General features: G+C 43.8%; 1 protein-coding gene across 1 annotated transcript in view; it reads right to left on the minus strand.

Moving 5' to 3' along the window:
• Positions 1-24,816, minus strand: part of CDH23 (cadherin related 23) — a 620,897-nt gene that overhangs the window by 175,169 nt on the left and 420,912 nt on the right. Inside the window, exons 14-19 of the mRNA XM_069071099.1 lie at positions 17,128-17,192; positions 15,046-15,283; positions 12,343-12,448; positions 10,914-11,041; positions 5,880-5,952; positions 3,422-3,538 (exon numbers count right to left, since the gene is read on the minus strand). Coding sequence (XP_068927200.1) covers positions 3,422-3,538; positions 5,880-5,952; positions 10,914-11,041; positions 12,343-12,448; positions 15,046-15,283; positions 17,128-17,192 — 727 coding nt within the window. The remainder of the gene's footprint in view (positions 1-3,421; positions 3,539-5,879; positions 5,953-10,913; positions 11,042-12,342; positions 12,449-15,045; positions 15,284-17,127; positions 17,193-24,816) is intronic.

Here is a 24,816-nt window from a genome sequence, read left to right on the forward strand (position 1 = left end):
ACCTGGGGTCCATGGATCCCCCAATCAAATCCATGGATAGATTTCAGGGGTCTGTGAACTTGGATAGGAAAAGAAATATATCTTTATTTTTCCCAACCTCTAATTGAAATTTAGCATTCCCTTCCATTACAAATGCCAGTAGTATTAGCAGTACCTGTGATTTTGTCACCAATAGAAATCACAGATATTTTAATCTCATACTCTAGTTGTTGCAGACATCCCAAAATATCTCTTATGCTCATCATCACTTTGAAATTACTCTAGTCATTAGACTTACTGCTAGATATAGTACTATATCTCAAATAAAAAAGGTTTTTGTAACTACTTCAACATAATTGGTTTCCTTCATATTACTATTTATTTTATTTTATGCATTTTAAAAGATTGTTTTGGGAAAGGGTTCATAAGCTTCACCCATTAGACTGTAAGTACCTTGAGAACAGGGGCTGTCTTTTGCCTTTATATCCTCAGCATTTATCGTCTGGCATATAATACATGCTTAATAAATGCTTGTTGACTTGGCCATTGGCTTCCCTTGAACACTGATTTTGGTAAATCAAACCACACTTTGGAGAACTTGCAATTTCAAGGGATTTTATGGTGAATTCTTTTGTAAAATGAATCACTATGTGGTAAAGTGAATTGGTTCTTAATTTAGCTCTTTAAATGTGATGAAATGAATTAGTCCTTAATTTATATTTTTAAAGTTATCAATTTATATTCTTCCATTTGGGAAACTGCTGATATTTTTAAATACCAAAGGTATCCATGACACATGGAAAAAATTTAAGAACCCTTGATTTAGATTAGACCCTCATTTTATAAATGAGGAAACTGAGATCCAAGGAAGCTGTGATTTGTTTAAGGTCACACAGGTAGCTAATATTAGAGAGAGAATTGGAACTCAGGTTCTCTGATTTCAGGACTAGTACTCATTTCATTATATCATGCTAATCTTTCAAATTTCCTCCATTTCTAAAGCTCTGTATTGGCTGCTGAGGGCTTTGAGACACTCAGAAGAAAGTCACTAGGTTAATATGAGAGATGAATGAGTTCACTCTTCTCCCCCTTCCTAAGGTACTCTTTTGACTGCTAAATTGGGGACCAGTATCAGGGGCTGGCCATGATGAAAAGGCCAAGCAGGGAAGCTTGGCAAAGAGTTGAACCACAGAGATGTGCTCCGTGGGCTGGGATGGTGTCGATTAATTGGCAGGGTGAGGAAGAAATTAATCTCTAAAAAGTTTTAAATATGAACTTGTCGGCATGATGGATAGCTTCTCCTGTCTGAGAAATTAGATCCAATTAAGGACACCTTTACGGAGCAGTCTGGCTAATTTGACCAAGGAGTTTGGAGGAAAATGTTCCCATGTCTGGATCTAAAGGAGAGATGTCAGAGTAGAAAGAAAATGTCCATATCATCATTAATACCCCCCCCAGGGCTAAACTAGACTCCCTGTGTGGGGGAGAGAGGAGCAGAAGTAGAGGCTGGGGAGAGGTTAATGGGTCTATCCCCTTTTCTCTGAGCAGACAAATATTTCTCTAACCCTTCTCTAACCTTCATTATTCTAAATCCTGCTGAGATGGGCCCATGATCAGTGACTACATCTGTAATGAGGGGAGAAACTGTACCCACTGTATAGAGTTTTAAAGTGAGACCCAGGCTGGTGGAGGTATTTTGGCTTCTGATTTTCTTCTCCTATCAATTTTCAGCTGTGGTTGGAGGGAAACCCCAGGTGGGAAGGGACCAGTTTACTCATCTAACCCTGGTATTGCTCTCGATTTTTTAAAAACATTTTCCCAAGCCCCAAGGACTCTAGAGATGGAACAGAAGAGAACTGCTGCCACCCCCTCCAAGTTCAGCCCTAATGGTGATGACTCAATATCTCACCTGCTTTAAGAAACTGTAGGATGAAGAGGGAGTTAGTTGGCTGGGGAGAGGAGGTTGCAATACAGCTGATTAGCATTTCATGGAGTGGGAAGGAGGTTCAGAGGTCTGGATGATTTGTTCAAGGCCACAGAGCTAAAAACTATGAAAACTGACATTGAAACCTAAGTCCCTTGAACACTGATTTTGGTAAATCAAACCACACTTTGGAGAACTTTCAATTTCAAGGGATCTTATGGTGAATTCTTTTGTAAAATGAATTACTCTGTTGTAAAGTGAATTGGTTCTTAATTTAACTCATTAAATGTGGTGATGTGAATTAGTCCTTAATTTATATTTTTAAAGTTATCAATTTATATTCTCCCATTTGGGAAACTGGTGATATTTTTAAAGCTCCCAAGCAGCTTGTTGTTACCAGAGCCCGTCTTATTCTTTTTTTTTTCTTTTTGGAGGGGGGGAAGGCAGGACAATTGGGGTTAAGTGACTTGCCCAAGGTCACATGGCTAGTGTTAAGTGTCTGAGGCTAGATTTGAACTCAGGTCCTCCTGACTCCAGGGCAGGCACTCTGTGCTACCTAGCCACCCTAGAGCCATTTTATTAACACCAAATATTCTCCTGATGTGGTTGCTTAACTTTGAGTGATGGAATATTACAACATGTAAAGAACCTCAATTACAGATAACCCAAAGGATACCTTTGGCTGCAGCATGGTACCAATGATGACTCCTGTGAAGGCATCAGCATGAAAGAATCAGGGGTATATGTGACTCAAAAAGGAGGTGAAGTTGTCATGTGTTGGGAATCAGAAAAAAAAAGATAGGAACAGCTTAAGAGGTACATTTGTACCCATCGAGAAATTAAAAGATGGAGGCCTCTAGAACATTTGAGCAATCCTCTCTGGGAGACTTATAATAGCCAGAATTTATACAGTCCTTTATTTGAAAAGTGTTTTATCCCCTCAACAACTCTGGAGAGGTAGGTTCTATTATTAGCCCCATTTTGCAGATGAGAAAGCTAGGAGAGTTTAAGTGACTTGCCCAGGATCATACAGTGACTAAGCATCTGAGGCCAGAATTGTACCTGACTCCAGGTCCAGCACTCTATTTCCCGCACCACTGGCTGTTTCAACTTATAGAAAGACATGACTAATAAGTACATAGTATGGGAAAGCATGGAAGAGCTTCTACTTGTACTAGTAGAAGTATACCTAAATGAGCTCATGGACCCATCCATGAATCAGGTCACTGATATTTTGGATTTGGGTTTTCACATATAAGGTTTATTTAAAATGAAATACACTTTGCCATATTTCTTGCCTCGTCAATGGGTGAGGAAGGGACTGGAAGGAGGGAGAGAATTTGGAACCAAAAATAAAAATAAAATAAAAAAAATCAATCTCACTCATGCTAGAGTTTGAAGGCATCTTGAGTACTCAGTCAATCCCTAGGGCTGGGGGCTGAGGTGAAGGTGGACAGAAAGGAATCACAATATCAGAGGAGAATAACAAATGGAGAGGAGTCTGGGAGAGAGGATCACCTGATCGTGCATTGATCCGAAATTGTGAGGAGCCTTCCAGGGAGTAGATGATGGACTCCTGCCCATATTCCCGGGAGCGATCCAGGTCTGTTGCATTCAGAAACAACACTGTGGCACCTTTAAAGGGACAAAGGAGAGAGGAGGCTCTATTCAGCAAAAGCTCAGTCCTGGATCATGGTACCTGCCCATTAGGGGCAAGAACTGAATAGAAATCTCAAGATAAAATGACCCACTAGAGCCCTCCATTCTGTCCACATGAGCCGTCCAAAGTACTTGGCTATTGGCAATTATAAGGAGCTCTGTTGAAAATAGAGGCTCAGCTATAACTCTCTAGCATAATTTCAAGGAAGTCAAAATGCCAATGACTCATGCATTGGATCATTAGTCATTTCATCTGGCTGAAGTAGGATGCCTTCTCTTTCTTCTATCTCATATACTTTGGACCAGCCTGGCACACAGAAAACACTTAATGAGTGCCTGTTTTCAGCTGGTACTTATAATAAACTTCATATCAGCTAGTATTTTTATTTATGAATAACCTCTCTAGAATGTATGTTAAATTATTTAAACTTTATGACCCTAAATCTTACAGTTGAGTCATGATCTTTTGTTTAAAAGTAGGTTTTTATGGATTCTATTTCTTTCCTTCAAGATCCATTTAAATCTATTTTCCCTCATCTTCTGTTTCTACCTCCTCCAAACTCTTGAAAATTTAGGGGTCTGAGAATACTGCTCACACCTTGACTTCCCTGGTCACCTAGGGAACACTCCCTAGCCCTATATCTTAGATCCCAATCAGGGCCCTGGTATCCCTGGACTGTAGCTCCCCTCCCCTTCTATCTCCTCTTGGGTCAATGCTAGTACTTCTCTCTATTACCATACCATTTAATAAATCTCTTCCGCAGTCTGTTTTTTATTAGAGTTATTTATAGGTAAGTCCATTTTCCTCTTCTGGACTGGAAACTCTCAGAGGGCAGAGAACATCCTTTTTATTATTCCTACAATTCCTAGCACCATGTCTAATACCAAGGTAAAACAAGCAAATGTTAATTAATTGAGCATCTGGAGATGAGTGTGTGAATGACTTTACTGTGACTGAGGAAGAAAAGAACAGTCAGATCAGATAGTTCTATGGTCTCTAGGGATGAGTATGGGTCCTGGGTATGTGGGGGTTGAAGAATGGAGAGGACACACTGACCATTCTGGATGTGTGGAACTGGGAATATCCTGTCATGACTACTGCCCACTTGGGGCCAACTTTGCTACTCAGGAAGAAAGGACGAAGATAAATCAATCTCTTGAATTCAATTTGGAAGCGGGTTGAAGTGCCTTTATAAAGACCTCTATTTTGCCCAGCTGGCAGGATAGTAGTGGGGCAGCCTGGCTTTAAGAAGTGAGCAGGGATGGGGAGAGGGACTGTGGTTCTAAGCAGGGGTGTCTCTCTTTGGGCTTCCCAAGGTACAGGTGGCAGTGATTCAGGTCTGGGACCTGTGGGTATTACATCCACATGAGAGTAGGGACATATTCAGCACTTAGCACAGTGCCTGGAACATGGTAAGCATTTAATAAATGATTACTGAATTGAATTAAATACTGACTTCCCAGACCAAATCACCCCAACCATCACTCTTCTGTTCTCATGTAATCTCCTTGAGAGCAGGGGTTTCTTTTCCTCTTTCTCTTTCAACACAGTGCTTAATACATGCTTTTCCCCACTCATTCATTTATAACCAGAGAGCAGGGGTTTCTTTTCCTCTTTCTCTTTCAACACAGTGCTTAATACATGCTTTTCCCCACTCATTCATTTATAACCATTCTTGAGGAAATGTATGAAACCCATCTAAAAACTAGCTCTAGGTAATGCCCAAAGCAGATAGAGTCTATCTGAGGTACCTTGCCTCCTCTTGACCCCTACCCTCACCCCAACCCCAGACCTAGTTATCACTGAACTTGCCCAGATGGCAAATAGGACCCAGTTCCTAAGGTTTTTAATGGCTCATTCTCACCTCCTTCAGTCTCCCATGTTCACTCACCTCACTCATGATATTCCTAAAATACCCTCTTCCCTCCCCCTCTATCTAAATTCTATTCATCCTTTAGAGGCCAGCTGAAGTCCTGCTTCTTCTATGAAGCCTTCCCTGATTATTTCTAGCCTTTACACACATATCTCTTCTTTCTAAAATCCTACTGCACTTATGGTTAGTATCACACAGCTCATCCTTGAAATTGCTTTACATTTATCTCCTTGGCGAGACTATAAGATTATTGAAGGGAGGGACAATGTCTTATGCTTATCTATATTCTGCCCCCACAGTGCCCAGAATTATGTTTGGCCTATAGTAGATACCCAAATAATTGCATTATTGATGGAATGGTTAGCTGATAATTGACCAATAATTCCCCCAAAAGAATAGGAAATGGGTCAGCCATCTACTCACCAGGTCTGGGGTTCCCATACCTGCCATGATGTTCTCCACAACGGTGACGGAGTAGGAGGGCTTGCTGAAGGTTGGGGGGTTGTCATTCTCATCCTGAAGAGAAGATGGCAGTGTGAGAGTAATCATCAAAGCCTGGCAGGATTCAATTCCACACTAGGATATGACCCCTGGGTTAGGTTGGTCTTGACAGCTGATATCATGTTATAGGACAAGAGTAGTATAGGCTGCTTGCCTGGCTGACCACTTTATTGGATTCAACAAATACCTCTTAACTGATTCCTATGTGCAAGGCACTCTACTAGGGTCTGTTGACACAAAGAAAAAACCAGCCCCTGCCTTCCAGGAGCTTACATTCTATTGGTGGGGCTGGCGTAGGAGGGAATTCACACACTATGTAAACAAATAGTTTAAGATGGTATATACAAAGAATTCAACATAATTTCAAGAGAAAGAGGGTAGTAGCAACTGGGGAGAGAGGAGGAGGATCCAATTCTGGGGATTCCAAGAGGTAGAGGTGAAAAGGGAGTGCTTCTAGACACAGAGACCAACCATGCAAAGAGAGAGGCGGGGAAAAGCAATTAAAATCCCTTAAATAGTTAAGTAATGTTATATAAGAAGAAAAGCTAGCAGGAAACAGGAAGGGGAGGAAGATTGGAGGGAGAAAATGGCTCATTTCTCAGACTTCTGGATCTAGAAAGGGGCCCATTTCTCAGATTCCTGGAAGTAAAAGGGGGCCTATTTTTCAGACTCCTGGAGGTAGAAAGGGGCCCATTTTTCAGACTCCTGGAAGTAAAACAGGACCAATTTCTCAGACTCCTAGGGGTGGAAGGGCACCCATTTTTCAGCTAACAGGAGGACCACCTTTAAAGAAAGTCATCTTTTCAAACTAGTTAAGGCAAGGCCACAAGCATAAACCCTCATTATGTACTGTCCCAAGTGCTTGTGATACACATACAAGAAAAGAGAAAGCCAGACTAGGCCAAAAGGATGGGCACAGAGCAGGCATTGTTGCCCTTTCTAATGTTAACAAGCTTATTTCTTCCCAGCTGAATACAGTTCTCCAAGACCAGAGTCCTTTCCTCCCTGAAGCTTTTCCAGACCACACTGCCTATAGTGACCTAGACCTCCTCTGAAAGCACCACACTTAATACCTTAACACTCACTCATTTAGCTATTAATGGCCTACTGTCTTGAGAAATTTCTTCTATTCTTATCTTTACTTCTACTTAACTTCTATGCCATCATTTCATATTTCATGTGCATCCATCTTGTCTTCTTTATTAGACTGTCATCTCCTGGAGGGATGAGCCTGACCTTACTGGGTTATCAATTCCTCACCCCACCCCGTTAGCACCTAACCCATGGCTGAACATTAAAAAAGGAGGGCAGGCTATTTGGATCCTCAGGTTTCCAGGTCCTGAGATTTTGGGACAAATATCATAAACCAGTTCTGGTACAAGAATTGAGAACTGTATTCTCAGTTGAAGAAAGTTAGGATGGGAGCCTGGCAGGATAAGAGGGAAATTCCCAATTTGCCTGGCAACAAATAAAACCTCATTTTAACTAATTTTTAAAAATTAGACACTAAGCTCTGTTGTTTCTTTACTGTTGAAGGAATAAGAGTGTTGTCAGGCCCTTCTAAATTCACCACCCTGGTGAAAAGCCCCTCTACACTGTCCTGGTTACAGCTCCAACAGATAGGCACAAAGAATGACTGACTCCTCCAATCTGCCCCTTACCCTCAGAGAGTACTCACTGGCCTTTGTTCACATCTAATTCCTAATCCCAGAGGACCAAGAGATCCTATTCAAGCTAATAGTACTTTTTATTAGGGCTGGGGGCAAGTGGGGAAGAGAAAAACCCACTCACCCAAGCTCTTCTAACCAAAGCCCCAGTACCACCCTCTGATCCACCAGACATGTGTGTAGATGCATGTATCATACAAATACATATATATTCAAACCTTCTGCTTCACTGTACAAAACGGTACCCAGAATGTCAGTGTCAGAGCATGAGGTGGAAACTTATTAGCGGTGATATTTCCCTGGATCCTGGCGCTGAGCTTGCTATTAGTTCTAATTCAGCAGCTCGAGCTACAAAAGCTTATTGTCCCCTAATGGGAAATCTAAAAAGCGAGTTTGACTTCTTTATTAAAAACCAACAAGCAGCAGATGAAAAAGGAAACCACCTTGCCCTTCTCTTCCCGTCCTGCCTTCCCTCGTTCTGTCTTTGTTCCCTGTTCCTTTCGCCTCCCTCTCTCCTTTTTCTTTTAAGTGACACCATGACTCGCTGCATCATCATCTGATTTTATTTTCAGTTGAGAGAAAATCCCTTCAGTGGAGAGAGCCAGGAAAGTGAGAGCTACTTAAAAATCACCCAAGAGTGGAATCAATCTTTAGACACAAGAGATGAGGGTATTTCAAAAGTGCAGTGTGGAGGAAGGACAGTGCTAGTCACTGCTGAGATCCATGTCTTTCCTGTCTGGCCTTCCCAATGCCAGCCTCCCTGAGACACTTGGTGGGAATGACCGTTCTCTGGCAACTGGGTGGCTGACCAGTCAGCTATCTCTTTTATTTATCCAAGGTGGGGATGAATGAGGGACCCTGGCTTCTCTGTCTCCTGTTTGCTTGGGTGACATTCCAGTGTTCACCAGAGGGTGGGCATTGGTGGGGTGGGAAGGAAAGGGCCAGTCTACTGGTCAGTTTCCCAGTGGGGTAGCATATCATGAAAAGGATTCTCAAGGGATATGACCATTAGGTATGCCTAATAGGAGGTTTTTGAGTCATTCTGGAGTTTCTCTGACTCCCTGGGGGAGGCTCATTTAAAGGTGGCTCTCTGAGATGGTGGGAACAACAGGGAAGAGTGCTTGGGTTATTCCTTTACCAAGTTAATTCTCTTCCTCCACTGCCAAGCATGTGCCCTTCTAACACCTTCCTCTCCAAATCTCCTACTCATAATCTCTCCATTATTCTTCAAGGCCTTATGGGAAGTCTTCTTTGACCAGTCTAAGAAGAATTTCTCCCTCCTCTATAGACCAAAGTATTTATAATTTACTCAAGTGGTACTTACCAAACACACACTGCCTGGAATTTTGAATTATCTTTTCATGTGAGATAGTTTTCTCTTCCAAACTAGACTACAAGTTTCTCCAAGACAGATTTGTCTTGCTCATCTCAGCACTAATCCCTGCTGCCTGTTCCCAGCCCCTTGACCCTGCCCCATATACCCAAGGCACCTTGCTTTGTACATTAGAAGGGGCTCAGGAAATATGGGATTTAATGCTTGAGTAAAAGTAACTTTCACCTATGCAATACATTCCTTCGCTTTGTCACTAAATCCTCTTTGTCTTCCTTCAAGGCTTAGTTCAGGAGCCACCACCTCTGGGAAGTCTTCACTGCTCCTTCCAGTCTTTCTCTTCTGGCACTTTGTATTTGCTTATCTGTATACATGGTCCATCTCCTGGTAAGATTCACTCTTTGAAGCCCCAGACCCCATCATAATGCCTTACACATAAATAATTAGGCACTTAAAGAACACATTTGTTGAACTAAATTGAATTGTGGTTAGTCTAGGGTTGGGGTAATGATTGGGTTTAGGGCTATGGGCAAGTTGGGGAAGCATGGTCAGGACTGAGGGTAATGTTCAGAAATGGGATGTGGTCAGGGTTGGGGGAAGCAGTTCAGGGTGACCTGTGCACGGTGACCTTTAAAAATTCTTTTGCTTTCTCCTGTTTTCACCTCTTTGATTGTCCAGAAAGGGTGAGTGTGTGTGTGTGTGTGTGTGTGTGTGTGTGTGTGTGTGTAAACAAATCATTGCATAAAGAGAACAGTTTGTTTCATTAGTACTGGCAGAATGCAAGATGACAACTTCTTGATTAAAAAAATGAGATGCACATTTTCAAATATTCCTTAAAGGTTGATCTGACTACTTCTTCTAATTTATGCATCTTAACAAATAGTGGTTCAATTTCTATGAAGTTAAAAACCAAAGTTTTAGATTTCACTTCTCCCCCTCCTTCCTTCAGTTATCCAGGTAATCTCCTATATGAACCAGGTGAAAGTGCAGAGGTCTCCTGTTCCCTCCCTCCATCTGATTCTGACTCTGTTCAGCCTCCCCAGTCTGCTAACCACTCCCCCACCCCAAACGCACTGTCTACACCAAACCGAACCAAAAGGAGGAATAGAGCTAAACAGAGACTAAAGGGAGCCCATCTTGCATTTGGGCTAGTGCCCTGGGTAAGCCTAGGTCCTAGGTCAGCATGCCATACTAGCATGGGTCTCAGAAGACTTGGAAGGTTATTCAACAAGCTGTTCCAGGGGCTGAGATTTTCTGCTTCTTGCATCACATCAAAATGCATCTGCAAATCTGACAATCTGGTCCAGTCCTGCTGGAGCCTCATTAATGCACTAACTGTTCCATCAGCACACATATACACACCCTCTCCCATGGACACCAGCTTTGATCAGACCAGGGGTCTCAGGAGGGAAGAGGCAAAGGATGGCCTCCAGTACAACAATTTGAAGCAACACAACCCTGAATCAACTGGGATGACAGGCAAATAAACAAGGCACGGAGATTGATTCAGTGACTGATAATTTCAGACACAGGGAGTGCTAATACATGCTTGATATTCATGTCAGCCTCTCTGCAGTTTGGTTTCAGGCACCTTTAGATCTTTAGAGAAGGGAAAAGGAAGAAAATGGGGGAAAGGGAGGGATAGAAGTGGAGAAAGGAAGGGAGAGCCAGAGGGAGGGGAGAGAGAGAGAGAGAGAGAGAGAGAGAGAGAGAGAGAGAGAGAGAGAAAGGTTGAAAGAAATATCATGTTATGCCATAGATTTAGGGAGTGCCCTCCACACCAGGGGAGATGTTGGCCCCTTCAGTCTGGGAAGGGTGTATTTGCTGACTGAAATGTGTAAGACACAGAATAGGTTGGGAAAGAGTGGGAGAAAGTGAGGGTACCCAGCCGGTGGGCTTAGGGTTGTGTAGGTGTCAAGTCAGTGAATAAAAACTTGTTGATTGGGTGACTGAGAGAACAGATGATTCTGAATACTTACAAACACCTCGATGGTGACAGGGACAGTGCTGTTGAGAGGTGGGTTGCCAGCATCCTTAGCCATGACGGTCAGATAAATCATTCCATTGGGGATCTGCTCATAATCCAGGGGACGGTTGACACTGATCACTGAAATGAGAGGAAACGTGGGAGGAGGAGAAGGAGGGGGAGGAGGAGGAGGAAGAGGAGGCAGCAGAGACTCTAGGACCATGTCCAAATCTCAGAGTTGGGGACATCTACTGCAACCCCCAGAATCCTCTCTATAACATCCCTCCAACAAGTGTTCATCCAGTTTTTCCTTAAAGATCTCACATGAGAAACCTACTGGAGCCTGAGTCAGCCCACTGCATTTTGGCATAGCTCTGTATGAAATTCATCTTCATTTTTGAAAGTGAGGCTAACCCAACTTGCCTTTCCCATCTGATGTGGTTTTTATGATGGGCCAATGAGAAAATGAATGGTGGAGTTCTTGGTAAACCCCAAATCACCCTCTATATGTAAACTGTGAAAGTCAGGGTTGTATAGCAGAAAGAACAATGAATTAGGAGACAAGAGAGCCAGGTTCAAGTTCAGACCCTGATCCCCACTAGCCAAATGACTATGGGTAAACATCTTTCCTCTTCTGTGTTTCTGGTTTTGTAACCTGTAAAATGGGGATAATGATTCTGGCATCACCTATCTCAAAGCATTGCTATGAGGGAAGCATTTTATAAACCCAAGTTTTCTCTAAATGGGAACCATTATTATTAGTATCAGTGCTAGCTTTCACTAGCAAAATGAGGGGCTTGGACAGAATCGCAAAGGCTCCTTTGAGCTCTAAATCTTAGGATCCCATGACGACGAGAGACACCTCTATGGTTTGGTTATTTATCATAGCTTTGGTTATTTATCATAGATCTCAGATAAACATGGTGGGTAATTTTGTGTATGTGTGTGCACGTGTGTGCGTGGGGTGGGGGAAGGTGTTTCTGGGTCACAGAGCTTTGCCAGGGCTTGCGAGGGGTCTCCAGGGGACCATCTTGAGAGCTCTGGTTGTTTGAGGGGAAAGGGTGGTGGGCTGAGAACAAACTTCACTTCCTTCTCAACTCTTCCAAGGGCTTCCTAATGCATCCTGACCTATCTTGGATGTACTCAAGAATCGTCAGAGGAAGCTCCAACAAAAGAAAACCAACAGAAATGTACTAAGACGATCTAAGGAGATAAAATATTCCAACTCTCAGGGAGTCAATGCCCAAGGAAGAGCTCACTCAACCCTAACCCAGTTACCAAGCCCTCTCTTGATTTGAGGAGAGCTGCGGAGGGGGTGTCTTAAGACCACTTCCCCTCCTCTGGGCAACAAAACTCTGGGTTGTGGATAGAGGAATCATGTATCTCAGCCCCTTCTTTCTTTCTTTTGCCCTCCAAGACCCAAAGCTCTTGTCCACACTCACCTGCATAGCCCTCATAGATGCTGATATCGAAGTAGCTACCAAATGCAGAAGCATTCACGATGCTATAGGTGATCTGGTTGTTTGGGGGGGAGTCTTCATCAGTGGCCTGGGGACAGGTGGAGAGTACAGAGTGTGACCCCAGAGCTGCAAAAAGCTAAGGGCATTCCTTCTGGGACTAGTGGGGTCTTATATTTGTTCAGCTGTGAAGAGGAGGGGGTCTCCAAAAGGGATATCTTATTCTTGCTCATCCCCTTCAAGGTAGACATTGTTTTAGATAGATGGCATATCCTTTGTTTTATCTCCCAAGCCTGATGGTCCGTGACCCTTCTGCCCCCAGGCACGAGTCCCCTTTCCCTTCAGTGAGCACACTCCATTCCAGGACATCCATCCAAGCTCGGAGGAAGTTTCTGAGTGGAGATGCCTCTGGCATATGGAATGGAACTGTGTGCGGCTCGCTCCCTCTCCCTCCCCTATTTGGCCTGTCTTCCGATTTCGTTGAATTCATTAGCCTCCTTCCAGTCTTGTCACTGACTCCAGAGAGAGCCTTCAGGGAAGCCCCCATCACTCTGAACATAATTGGGCCTGATCGGTCCCACGGAGTTTCTCTGAATGATGGCAGGAGGGGTGGGGGAAAGGAGGTGGGGTGTGGAGAGAAGTGCCAGACCCTGCTGCCACAAGGCAGTCACGTTAACGAGTAATTGTCGCGTTTAGGTGAACAGATGGGCTGCGGCTTCCATGTCCTTCCCTCCCTCTTCCTCCCCTTTGAGTTTCTCACCCAGAACCACTCCTGTGGATATGGGAGCTGAAGAAATGAGCATCTTAAGACCCCTGTCTCATGGTGGGGTATATTCTCTTAGGTGGTCGAGGGATTTATTAAAGAGCCCTGAATTATATGCCTCCAAGAAGGGAAGGAAGTTCCTTATAGAGGCATGTGAGGAAGAAGATGTCTCTGCTATGTTGGTATAACTACCATTCTCTGGCTAAGGAGTCAGAGGTCCTGAGTTCTAATCTCGTTGTTCATTTTTAGTTATGTTAGACTCTTTATGACCCCTTTTGGGGTTTTCTTGGAAAAGATACTGAAGTGGCTTGCCATTTCTTTCTCTAGTTTATTTTACAGATGAAGAAACTGAGGCAAACAGGGTTAAGTGACTTGCTCAGGGTCACACAGCTAGTAAGTGTCTAGTAAGGTTGGAGACAGCATGATATGGTGGAAGGAATACTCTGAAGCCTAAAAACCTGGATTCAAATTCTACCTCTGATTCTTAGTGCTTGAATGATCTTGGACAAGTCACTTAACTTCCATTGATTTTGATTTTCACTTCTGTAAAATGAAGGAATTGGGCTAGATGGTTTCTGAGGTCCATACCTTTCAGCTCAAAGTCTGTCATCTTATGATCAGGCCTCGGATTCTTTACATTTTTTGTGGCACGGCCCCTTTGTCAGCCAGTCTGGAGAAGTCTATGAGCCTCTTCTCAAAATAAGGTTTTTAAATGCATAAAATGAGATATGTAGAATTCTAAAGAAAACCAGTTATACCAAATTGCATTGATCAAAGTGTTTTGAATATAAGTTCATTGACCTTGGGTTAAGAACCCCTGGCCAGATGCTCTGACAAGTGCCTAAGGCAGGTCTAAGAGACTTTGATGTTACAAGTCTCTGAAGGGAATGAGAGGGGGCCCCCAGGAGAGCTGCTCTCCTAGGGAAAGAGGGGGCTCCCTACAAGTTCTAGAATGTAGATCGAGGCTCCTACCCCCCTCCTCGGTACTCTTTCCATATGTATGATAAGGTACTTGCTGTCTGGCTTGACCAAGAAAAATTCCACAGCTCCAAAGCTGCCGGTTCCCACTCCATGAGGTAGCACACTGGGGTAGGAAGCAGTGGATCTGAGTATTCAAAGCCTCCCTTGTCACTATCTGTGACCTTAGCTAAGTCATTTCTCTTGGCCTCAGTTTCCCTATCAGTACAAAGTAGGAGTTGCATTAGATAACCTCCAATATCCCTTCAAGCTCAAGAGCCCATGATCCTAAGGTTTTTTTTTTTTTAAAGCAATTGGGGTTAAGTAACTTGCTCAAGGTTACACGGCCAGGTGTTTCTGGGTGGGTGCTAAGTGTCTGAGCCCAGGATTCGATCTCCAGGTCTTCTCAACACTGGAGCCGGTGCGCTTACTCGCTGTGGATCCTAAGGTTTTCTGAATGCCAGCATTGTGTGACTCCTTTTCTCTCTCTAAGCCTCAGTTTCCTAATTAATAGAAAGAGAAGTTGGATCAGGTGACCTCTGAGGTCTGATTCCATCCCTGCTGAAAGGGGAGCTTGAGATCCGTCTAATCTCAGACCAGGGGCTCTTAACCAGGCGTCCATGAACTTAAAAAAGTTTTGATACCATATTTCAATATAATTAATTTCCTTCATCATCCTATACATTTTATTTTTTTTGAAAACATGATTCTTGGGCTTTGCTGGACTGCCAAAGGGGTCTGTGACCCTCAGAAGGTTAAGAACCTCTGTCTTGGAGAGAGAATCTATTGCCTTCTTTAGTTTTAGTGAGTGTCAGAGGGGAAATGAGGATGAAGGTCCAGAGCAGGAAAACAGCCTCAGAGACCACAAGCACATGACCCTCTGGGGTAGATGTGCTTTTCCATGCTGTTTTGGGAGTGAGACCGCATCCCACCTTCCCAACAATGGTGGGGGATGCCTGCCTCCTTACCCGGAGCCGCACCAGCTGGGTCACTGAAGGCTCATTCTCTCTTAAAGCCCCCACGTAGGCATCCTTCTGGAAAGTGGGGACATTGTCATTGACATCCAGTACATTGACTCGGACCCTCCCCGTTGTCTCTTCACCACCCCCATCTCGGGCAATCACAGTCAGCGTGAAGCGCTGGATCAGCTCATAGTCCAGTTTGGCAATCAGTGTGATGAGGCCTGTGTCCTTGTCCAGAGAGAACCTGTCCCCAGTAGGGAAATGGGAAAAATCCCAGAGTTAAGGCAGTCATGAAAATAAGACATAAGTTAAGCAGTTCACCCCCCTCTCCCATCTCCCACCAAGACAGTTTTACATTTAAAGAAAAGTGAATGAAATTTAAAGTAATCATTCTTTTTCTACTTGTAAGGCAAGCAGATTGGAGTTTATTTCTAAGACTGTGTCCAACCTACTTTAATCATCAATCAGTCAACAACAAATGCCTGAATCTTGTCTATAGCAGGAGGACTAATATGACCAGGGAAGAGTCTATCTGTCTCAGGACTCCTGGATTCTTGTTTATTGCCCTGGCTTTTGTGGGGAGGGTTGGGAACCTTTCTGAATCTCAGCATTCCCATTGGGAAGATGGCAGATAGGGCACTAAGCTGGGAAACAGGATCACCTTCATCTAAACACCTAAAGTGTGTGAGAAGCTGGGGTCTCTTGGTATTGAAACAGGCAAGCAAGTGAACAGAACTTACATCCCTTTCTTCTAAGTTTTCTCCCTTGGGAGTGAGTCTTATGGGAACTTCAGTGAACTGTCAGTTGACATTTATGCTGATATCTGGGGTCTAGGCAGGCAAGTCTCAAGTTGGAAACCAGCTTTCAGTCAGGACAAAGAGGCCAGGAGTAGGAAAATCTAAGATAAGTGTGAGTCTACCTACAGGATATGTGCATGCTAGTGGAGTTGGGTAGCATGGAAAAGGACGCTTTAAAATTCTATTCTGTGCCTCTTGCATAAACTCAATTTCAAGAGATTCCTTGTCACAACAACTCAATAACAATCAATCAACTTTCTTTTTCATTATAAAGCAAAAAATCCGATGGATATAAGAATTATATAGTCTGCTCTCAATAATACCCAACAAAGGGAGAGTATACCAGCATAGGACATACATCACAAAATGGCAAAGTGTCTCCAACTTGTCCACATTCCACTTTGGACAGCTCTCATCATTAAATTTCTCTTTTAAAATTCCTACCCATAAATCCTAGTTCTGCCTTATAGGGCAAGCAGGAAAAAAAAAACTATTTTTTAGATGAGAGTCCTTTAAACACTTGAAAAAATAACTTGGGTCTCCTTTTAGTTTTTTCTTCTCCAGACTAATTGGTCCCAGTGTCATCATCCACTCTTCACATGGTATGGTTTCAAGTCAACTCACCATCCCACTGTGCCTCCTCTGAACATATACTAGACTCTTATCCTGAAAAGCTTCCTACAATACATTGCCTCCAACCCTCCAGATGTGGTCTGACCAGTAGCTAAGGAGAGCACGATGGGCACTTCATGCTGGAAACCACACTCCTCTTAATGCAGTGTAAGAACACGTTAGCTGCTCTGGCTGTCTCATCATTCTGTTGACTCAGAATGAATTTGCATCCCACTAAGCCCCCTGGGCCCTTTACATGTGAACTGTTGTCTAGGCATCCTGTTCCAGTACTGTTGATTTTGCTGGGTACCCGAGGGAATCTAACTTCTCCTATAGACAACCCTAAGTGAATAAGCCGTGTATGGATAACTGAGAGGTGATTTCTAAAGCACCGTTCTTTGACAGATTCAGAGAACTTTAAAGATGTGATGGTATTTATCCTCTAAGTTCCTTTGGGCTGTAGGGATTGTGAGTCCTACCTTTTTATGGATAACAAGTCTAGAGAGTTTAAGTGATTTGACCAAGGTACTTTCATTAACTGGATTGGGTAGGGTGGGGTGGAAAAGGGGAAGCAGAAGCTTTCAGGAGCCCATTCCTTTGATCACTAGGAAACCCCAACCTCCAGCATTGAAAGGCTCCCCTAAAGATACCTGGGACACTGCTGCTTGATGCGTCTCACCTGTCAGAGTCGTCACTCAGGAAGTAGTAGACATCTCCATAGCTGCCTGCATCATTGTCTGTTGCCTTTGAAAAAATGAGAATAAGAGTTCATAACTGCGAGACACAGCAAAATGTAAGTTAAAAGGGAAGAAAGACCCAGCTGCCAGGGTATCATCTGTCCAGTGAACTCCTAGGCACTAGAGCCCAGAGGCATTCTGTGAAGGAAGTGGGAGAATCTTCCAGTGAGATCCCTATTTCCTTTTCCCTTTCTTCTGACTCTAGCAATACACAGCAACTTTTAAAAAAGACTTGGACCTATGCCAATGCCCTGGACCCAACACCTTCAAATTCTGCTCTGACTTCTGTAATTAGCATCTGAAAATTGACTCCATAGCACGAGTGGGGAGGGACCTGCCACTTGCTTCTCTTGGGAATGAAGATCATCAGCACATTACCTTTTGGTGATGTCTTTAACTTGGTCACAGAATTTTCAACTTTATCTTTATAATAGCCCAAGGGAAAGAGGGAAGAGGAGGAAGAGGAGAAAGGCATTATTCTCCCTGTTTAATAAATGAGGAAATGAAGACCCAGGAAAGTCTTTTGATTAACCCAATGTCTATAGGTTAACTGTTGGATTAATAGCAAATCATTAGGAGATCCAGAATGTGAACCCAGATCTCCTCACTCTCAGCCTGGGGACACTTTTTTTTGGCTTTTTGGAGGGGGGAATGCAGGGCAGTTGGGGTTAAGTGACTTGCCCAAGGTCCCATGTCTAGTAAATGTAGTGTCTGAGGCTGGATTTGAACTCAAAGTCCTCCTGACTCCAGGGTCAGTGTTCTATGCACTGAGCCACCTAGCCACCCCTCTGGGGACACTTTTAGGCAGAAAATACAGGCTTGGATTATCCATGCTGTCTTGAGTTCTAGAGTGAGTCAGTGCTCTCATAGGACCATAGATTTGTAGCTAGATCTTAGAGGTCATCTAACTCAACCCCCTCATTTTACAGATGAAGAACTGAGGCCCAGAAAAGTTTAAATGACTTTTCCAAGATCACACAGGTAGTAAGTGACAGAACTGGGATTTAAGGGCATTCTGGCCATGAGAGCACATCCATGCTGTCTTGCATTTTACAGATGAGGCAACTGTGTACCAGGAACAGCAAGAATGCTGCTGTGGCTGGATAGTTAAGTATGTGAAAAGTGTATTGTGTAATAAGACTAGAAAGGGGAACTGGAGCCTAATTGTGAAGGCTCCTGCAGGAAGAGACTTGTAGCTACTTATATAACCACATGGAGATATCTGACACACTTATGGGGAAGGTGGGAGTAGCAGGAAGAATGGAGTGGAAGCCTTTTGAGGGGGGAATATGGAACCCTGTCTCTCCTCCCCTCCCCTACTCTCCTTTCCTCTCTTCCCCTGTCCCCTCTCCTGCCCTCCTCTCCTCCCCTCCCCTCCCCTTCCCTCCCCTCCCCTCCCCTCTCCCCCTCTCACCCCTTCCCTCCCCCCCCCCCCTCCTCTCCTCTCCTCTCCTCTCCTCTCCTCATTTCTTCTCTCCTCACCTCCCATTTTCTTTCCTGTCCTCTTCTCTCATCTCCTTCTTCTCCCTCTCCCTTTTCCTAGCAGACACTGGCTTTTCTCTTTTGGGGCATGCCCTGTGACAGGTAGGATCTCAAATACCCACATACATCCCTGAATATGCTAAGAGTTTCCTAGGTCTCTAACATTAACCATAGGAAATTTATAAGAGCTTTAATATCATGCATATAATGACCATATGAAATATGTATGTCCAAGGTGGTGGCCAAAGAAGGGGAAGGAATTCTATTTTAAAGTGAGAGAAATAGAATAATAATAAGCTGAAAAACTTTCGTGTTTCTTCGGGGGGTCCTGCCAGGTGCTGGGGAGAGGGAATTAGGGCTGAGGGAGAAGGCCAAGAAAAAGCCTGAGAAGAAATGAAAAAGATAGAGAATGGTGGAAAGTTAGAAGGAGGATTTGCTCGACAAGGTAAACTCAGGTCTTCTGCCTTTAAGCCCAATGTGATTTCCAGGGCATCACATTGTCAAGAGGGTGGTGGCTGTGGGACTCTGCAGATATGGAATTCTCAGGACATGGTGACTCTTTGGATGTGAGAGATGAGGGAAAGGGAAAAGCCACCATAACCCTTGATTATAATCACGAGAGAGAGGGTGAGTGCTGATGCCGCAGGCTTCTAAGGGCATCTAAGAGAGAAAACTTGGCTTTGGGCAGGCTTAGTACTCAGATAGAGATGTACTGTATAACACTACTACTAACCTTTATTTATAGCAATTTAATGTTTTCAGAGTGCTTTATAGATACATATATGTATCTGGAGTATGTATAATGGAGTCAGGAAAACTCATCTTTCTGAGTTCAAATCTGATCTCAGATGCTTCCTAGCTGTATGATCCTGGGCAAGTCACTTTGCCCCATTTCCCTCAGTTTCCTCATCTGTAAAGTGTGCTGGAGAAGGAAATGGCAAACCATCCCAGTATCTTTTCCAAGAAAACCCTAAATGGGGTCTTAGAGAATCAGACACGGCTGAAACAACCGAACAAGAGATGTGCAAAGTGTGCAGTGCAATGAACACTGACTAAGGAGCCAGATCTGGGCTCAGATACTGTCTGTGGTCTTGGGCAACCATTTAATCTATCTGAGCCCCAATTTTCTGATCTTTGAATTGGTGAGGGGCTTGGACTAGAATAGCTTAAGTGCTAGGTCTGTGGTTCTATGAGGTGTGGAGCCGTGGGAGCAAAAGAGATTGACCCAGCAGAGTGTGGAGAGAGAGAAGAGCAAAGGACGACAACCAGACCACTGGGTAATGCCCATGTTAGGTGGAGAAGGAGGAGAATCATTGTGTGTGGGTGTGTGTATTTGTGTGTATGTGTGTGTGAGCGTATATGTGTTAGTGTGTATGTGTGTGTTTGTGTACTTATGTGTGTGTATGTATGTTTGTGTATATGTGTGTGTGTATGTGAGTGTGTGTGCTTGTGTGTGTGTGAGTGTGTACATAGCACCTACCCTGTTGCTCTCCTGTGGTTTGGGAAGAAGGAGTGGTGTTCTGAATTCCTGGAGACCCTGCCCACTGACTTGGCATCGGGAGGGTCTGTCAGTGTGTTCAGCAAAGGAAGAATCATAACCTGCTCCCAACTGACACTTGGTCACTCTCCCAGCTCTCCCAGCTCTGATAGAGGCTTCTCAGTGAGTGACTGACAGGCAGAGAGACTTGTGGGCCTCAGGCTCTTGGCTCTGGGGGACGGAGCCAGGGGACAAGCTTAGGGTTCTTCTTTTGTAAAGTCAGCTTTATCTCAGGGGAAGGGTCACATCCCCAAGCATTCTGCCTGTCTCCAGGATGATCCCAGCAGGCCTGCCAGCCCAGCAATAGGCCCTGTTTTCTTATGATCAGGCATCCCGTACTTCCTGTCTCTCTGCCACAATCCATCAGTGTATTCTATTAATTAGTGCATCTCCTTGTGGGGACAACTCAGACCAATGCGAGTGTCAATTGGTGAGCTACTGATGTGAGGGGTTCTCTTGCCTAGCAGCAGTGAGCAGGATTGCTTACATAGCCTTCCAGTCATAGGGCCTCCTCTATTTCACCAGAGGCTCTGCGGCCTGCTGAGTTATCATTTACAAGTTTAGGGGAACTTAACTAATAGATCACCTTGACATTGAACATCTGGATAGATATCTGGATAGAATGCTGGACTTGAAGACTTGTGTGCAAATCAGATCTCAGACACTTACTAGCTATGTAATCCCAGGCAAGGCACCCAGCTTGTCTGCCTCAGTTTCCACATCTGTAAAATGGGGATAATCAGAGAATCTATCTTCTAGGGCTGTTGTGAGGGCAGAATAAGATGATATTTGTAAAATGCTTTGCAAGCCTTAAAGCACTAAGAAATATGAGCTACCACTATTATTGTTACTATCATTAATACTAACTATTATTATTTTGGAGTGGTCACAGTAGAGAGAAAGGGAAGGACTCTTCTCAAGGATGCTGAGGTGTCTATCGAGGCTATGCCTTGTACATATTTGCCCTTTTTAACTTGAGGAAGGAATAGAGCACCTGGGCTCTGTGCCCAGTGACCTAGCCTCCTGACTAGCTCCCAGCACCATACTTTTCACCCTACTCTGGTCCAGGGCTAACGTATTGGTGGCTTTATAGATAATTTTCCCAAACCCCTTCTTGCTTCCCGAGGGCACCTTTCCCCATAAGCCTATTTCCCAATGAGGTCCACCCATGACATTCAACCTTTTTCAGCTGTTCCCACATTATTGGATCAGTGGCCCAGCAGAGAGAAAGTTTGCTGGATTTCTTAGAGTCCATTAGGTTGTGAGTTTCTTGAGGGCAAGAACTGTCTTTCGCCTCTTTTTTATATTCCCAAAGCTTAGCTTACTGCCTGACATACAGTCGGTGCTTAATAAATGTTTACTGATTGAGTCAGGAAGAGCTGAGTTTCAATCCTACCTCAGATAGCTGTGAAGGTCACATTAAACTTTTTCAGCCTCAGCTTCCTCATCTCTAAAATGGGGATAATTATAGCACCCATATCTCAAGGTTGGTATAAGGATCAAAAGAAAAAATGTTTATACATTTTAAAGAGTTACATAAATGCCAACTGTTATTGTCATCAGTGATCCAGAGCTGGAAGGGTCTCTCAAGTCCATCTATTCTAACCCCTTCATTTTAAAAATAAGGAAACTGAGGCCCAAGTTGGAGAAGGGACCTTCCCAAGCCAATATGGTGGGAAGCCTCAGAGGCTGGGTTCCAGTTCAGATTCTTCTACTACAAAGGCGATACTCTCAGTATCAACTTTGTCCCTGTATCCCCGGTGCCTAGGACAGTGTCTTGGTTCATAAATACGCACCTGGAAGGGACCATAGAGGTTTTCCACTCCAAATATTTCATTTTGTAGATAAAGAAACCTGAGGCTCAGTGAGATTCCGTAACACACAGAGCAGGTGCCTAATAAATATCGCTTGATTGATAGATTTTTGGATACAAGAAGAAATATTTTTGCTGGAAAAGACCCAACCATGACTCCTCCCTGCTGGCTTATCTAAGACCTACGCTACATTTTTATTTTGCAATTTTACAAATACTTTAATCAAAGGAAGAGAGTGATGTACACCTTCCACTCACAGCAAAGGACGGATTCTTTAAATTACCCCAGGCTTTTTGCTGCAAATTTGGGGCGAGGGAGGGATACACACATGAATATATTCTTCTCCTTGTCATGACTCCAGGGAAAGGTCTGATGATGTCCGGAGCAGAAACCAGTGGTTAAAATGGAGCTTTTACATCATCTATTATATTAGTCCCCAAATCTTCTGTGAGCATTTGTGGCATGCTGGCTTACTCTGGATTGACTCTGGATCCTTCCCCATTTTTTTTTTGTCTAACACCTTCTTCCCCCCCATCTGCTCTGCTCTTTTCGGGAAACTACTATGCCCTTTGCTTTTACAATTAGGGCCAGTGGGCCAGCCCCTAACATCTCCTTGTCTATGACACCAGATATAGGAAATCAGACATCCTCAACTCCCATGCTCCCCATAAAACCCAAGACCTTTGGCTGCATCATCAAGCTATCTTGGTGTTGGGTTGGACCCAGCTGTCTTGCACCCCATCTAGGAGGAGATCTTGGGAGAAGCTGGGAGTACTGAGGCTGCAGATGGCATCTCTGAAGATCATTGCCAAATACCACTCCCATTTCCTTATTTTTCCTAAAGACCATTTCACCTGAAGCTTAGCAGCTAACCTCTTTCCCATGGCTACTGAGCCCCCCATGGCATCATTTCCCCTTATCCTTGTTCCCCACTAGCCCTGCCTCCTGGGTAACTCTTGTGTGAATTAAAACACACCAACTATAATAAAGGTCTATTGCTTTACGCATTACTAGCTTGTCTGCCTTTTGTGGAACCTTGAAGTTCCCCAAATGCTCCAATGGGTCTGAAACCGCTGTGGATTTCACTGATTCATGATTTTCTCTGTAAGTCAGGTTGGCAGAGGGATGCAGGGAAAGATGCCTATGAGAACCAATACAAAAGGCCATCATAGGGGCAGACTAACATATTTGGGCCCAGTCCCTAGTTTAGAGTATGATATGGTGGGAAGCATGCCAGACTTGGAGTCAGAGCACCTGGGTTTGAATGTGAGCTTTGCCATTTCCTCCCTTGTAACATCACACAAGTCACTTCACTGCCCTTGGCCTAGATGTCTTTATACACAAAATTAGAGCATGGCAGTAGATTACCTCAAGGGTCCCTTCTAGTTTTAAATCTATAATCATTGAGATTCATCTTCTCATTTCTTTGATCAAATCTAGTCCAGTACAACATTTTCTTTGGGAGGATGCATTCATGTGTGGCCATACGCACATCCCCAAATGGCATCAGCTCATAGCAAGTACCTCTCACCAGCATGACAAGAATCAAGGCACTAAAATTAGAGGCACAATTGTAATCCTTGACCCCTGAATCCTTTCTTCTCCATTTAGGGCTCTGAACAGACCTGCTTATATAGTTCTCTCCCATCAACCCTCCCTTAATGGAACATTCTCTAACTTTGGAAAGACAATGGTGGCCAATCAGTTCCTACCATATGCCCCTATCGAAGTGGGTGGCATGTGGGGAGAATAAGGCCATTGAGATTGGCTGGTAATGAGGTCATGATTTATAAAGCTTCTTGGAAAACACTTAGGAGTGTTGCCATTACTGGAAAAACTGATTCCCTCATTTGGGTCTTTATAATTGTGTTTGTAAGTGCTTATTTTAATGACGGACAATGCTGGCTGAAGTATAATTTTCTTCTGCTGACAAAAAGGAAAAAAATATACACACAGAGGAGAGGAAAACACCCACTAAAGGTTAAAACAAGGTTAGCAGTGACATCTGAGGTGTAAGGGAAGACTGTTGTGCCAATCATGGCTACCCCAAGGGAAGTCCATAGTTAACAGGAAGAGAAGGGGATTTTCCCATTGGCCAAGAGGTGTCCTGGTGGGGTCTCTCATTAAGGGAAGTGGGAGGGTGGTATTTCTGTAGGACCCCAAAAGATAATTTCTACTAGGGTTTTTTCTCACCACCTCTCACTACCCCTGCCGTTTTGACAAGCCTATTCAGAATTCCTGACAGTTCTCCATGATATATCTTTTTGCCAAAAGCATTCATACTTTCCCAACATTATCCCCAGAGAAGGGACCCAAAGTCAAGTCTCAGGTCTGTGAGGGTTCTTGAGGCCTGGTGGCATTTCCTTCTCCACCAGAATTGTCCCCAACTGAAGTAGTTTCACCTGTCTTTGGCCTGGGGTGACATGTCTGAATCTCCCTGCAGGGCAGGAGGGAACTCTGGTTTCCAAGTTTTAGATGATGGAACTTCCTGAGATCCAATCTCAGCCTTTTCCATTCTCTTTCTTGAATTTCTTTAGCTGCTTCTCCACCTCAACTCCATCTCCTTGATTCTAGTTTAAACATTCCTAGGAGAGATGACTAATTAATTTGCTATAATAGGTCAAAGGTTTTTACCCTGCAGCTTCAGTGACTACAAAATGGTCCAGGAGTGATGATTATACTGAGAAGGGTTTTGGATCTGGAGTCAGATCTTGTGAGTTCAAATCCCAATCCTTTCACTAATTCATGTAACCCTGGGCAAATCACTTCCTCTGGGTTTTACCTTCTGGAAAATGAAG

This window comes from Petaurus breviceps, unplaced genomic scaffold (genome assembly GCF_028583685.1).
Source record: "Petaurus breviceps papuanus isolate PSGF00001 unplaced genomic scaffold, PetGlider_PUasm1.0 90825, whole genome shotgun sequence".
Taxonomy (NCBI): domain Eukaryota; kingdom Metazoa; phylum Chordata; class Mammalia; order Diprotodontia; family Petauridae; genus Petaurus; species Petaurus breviceps.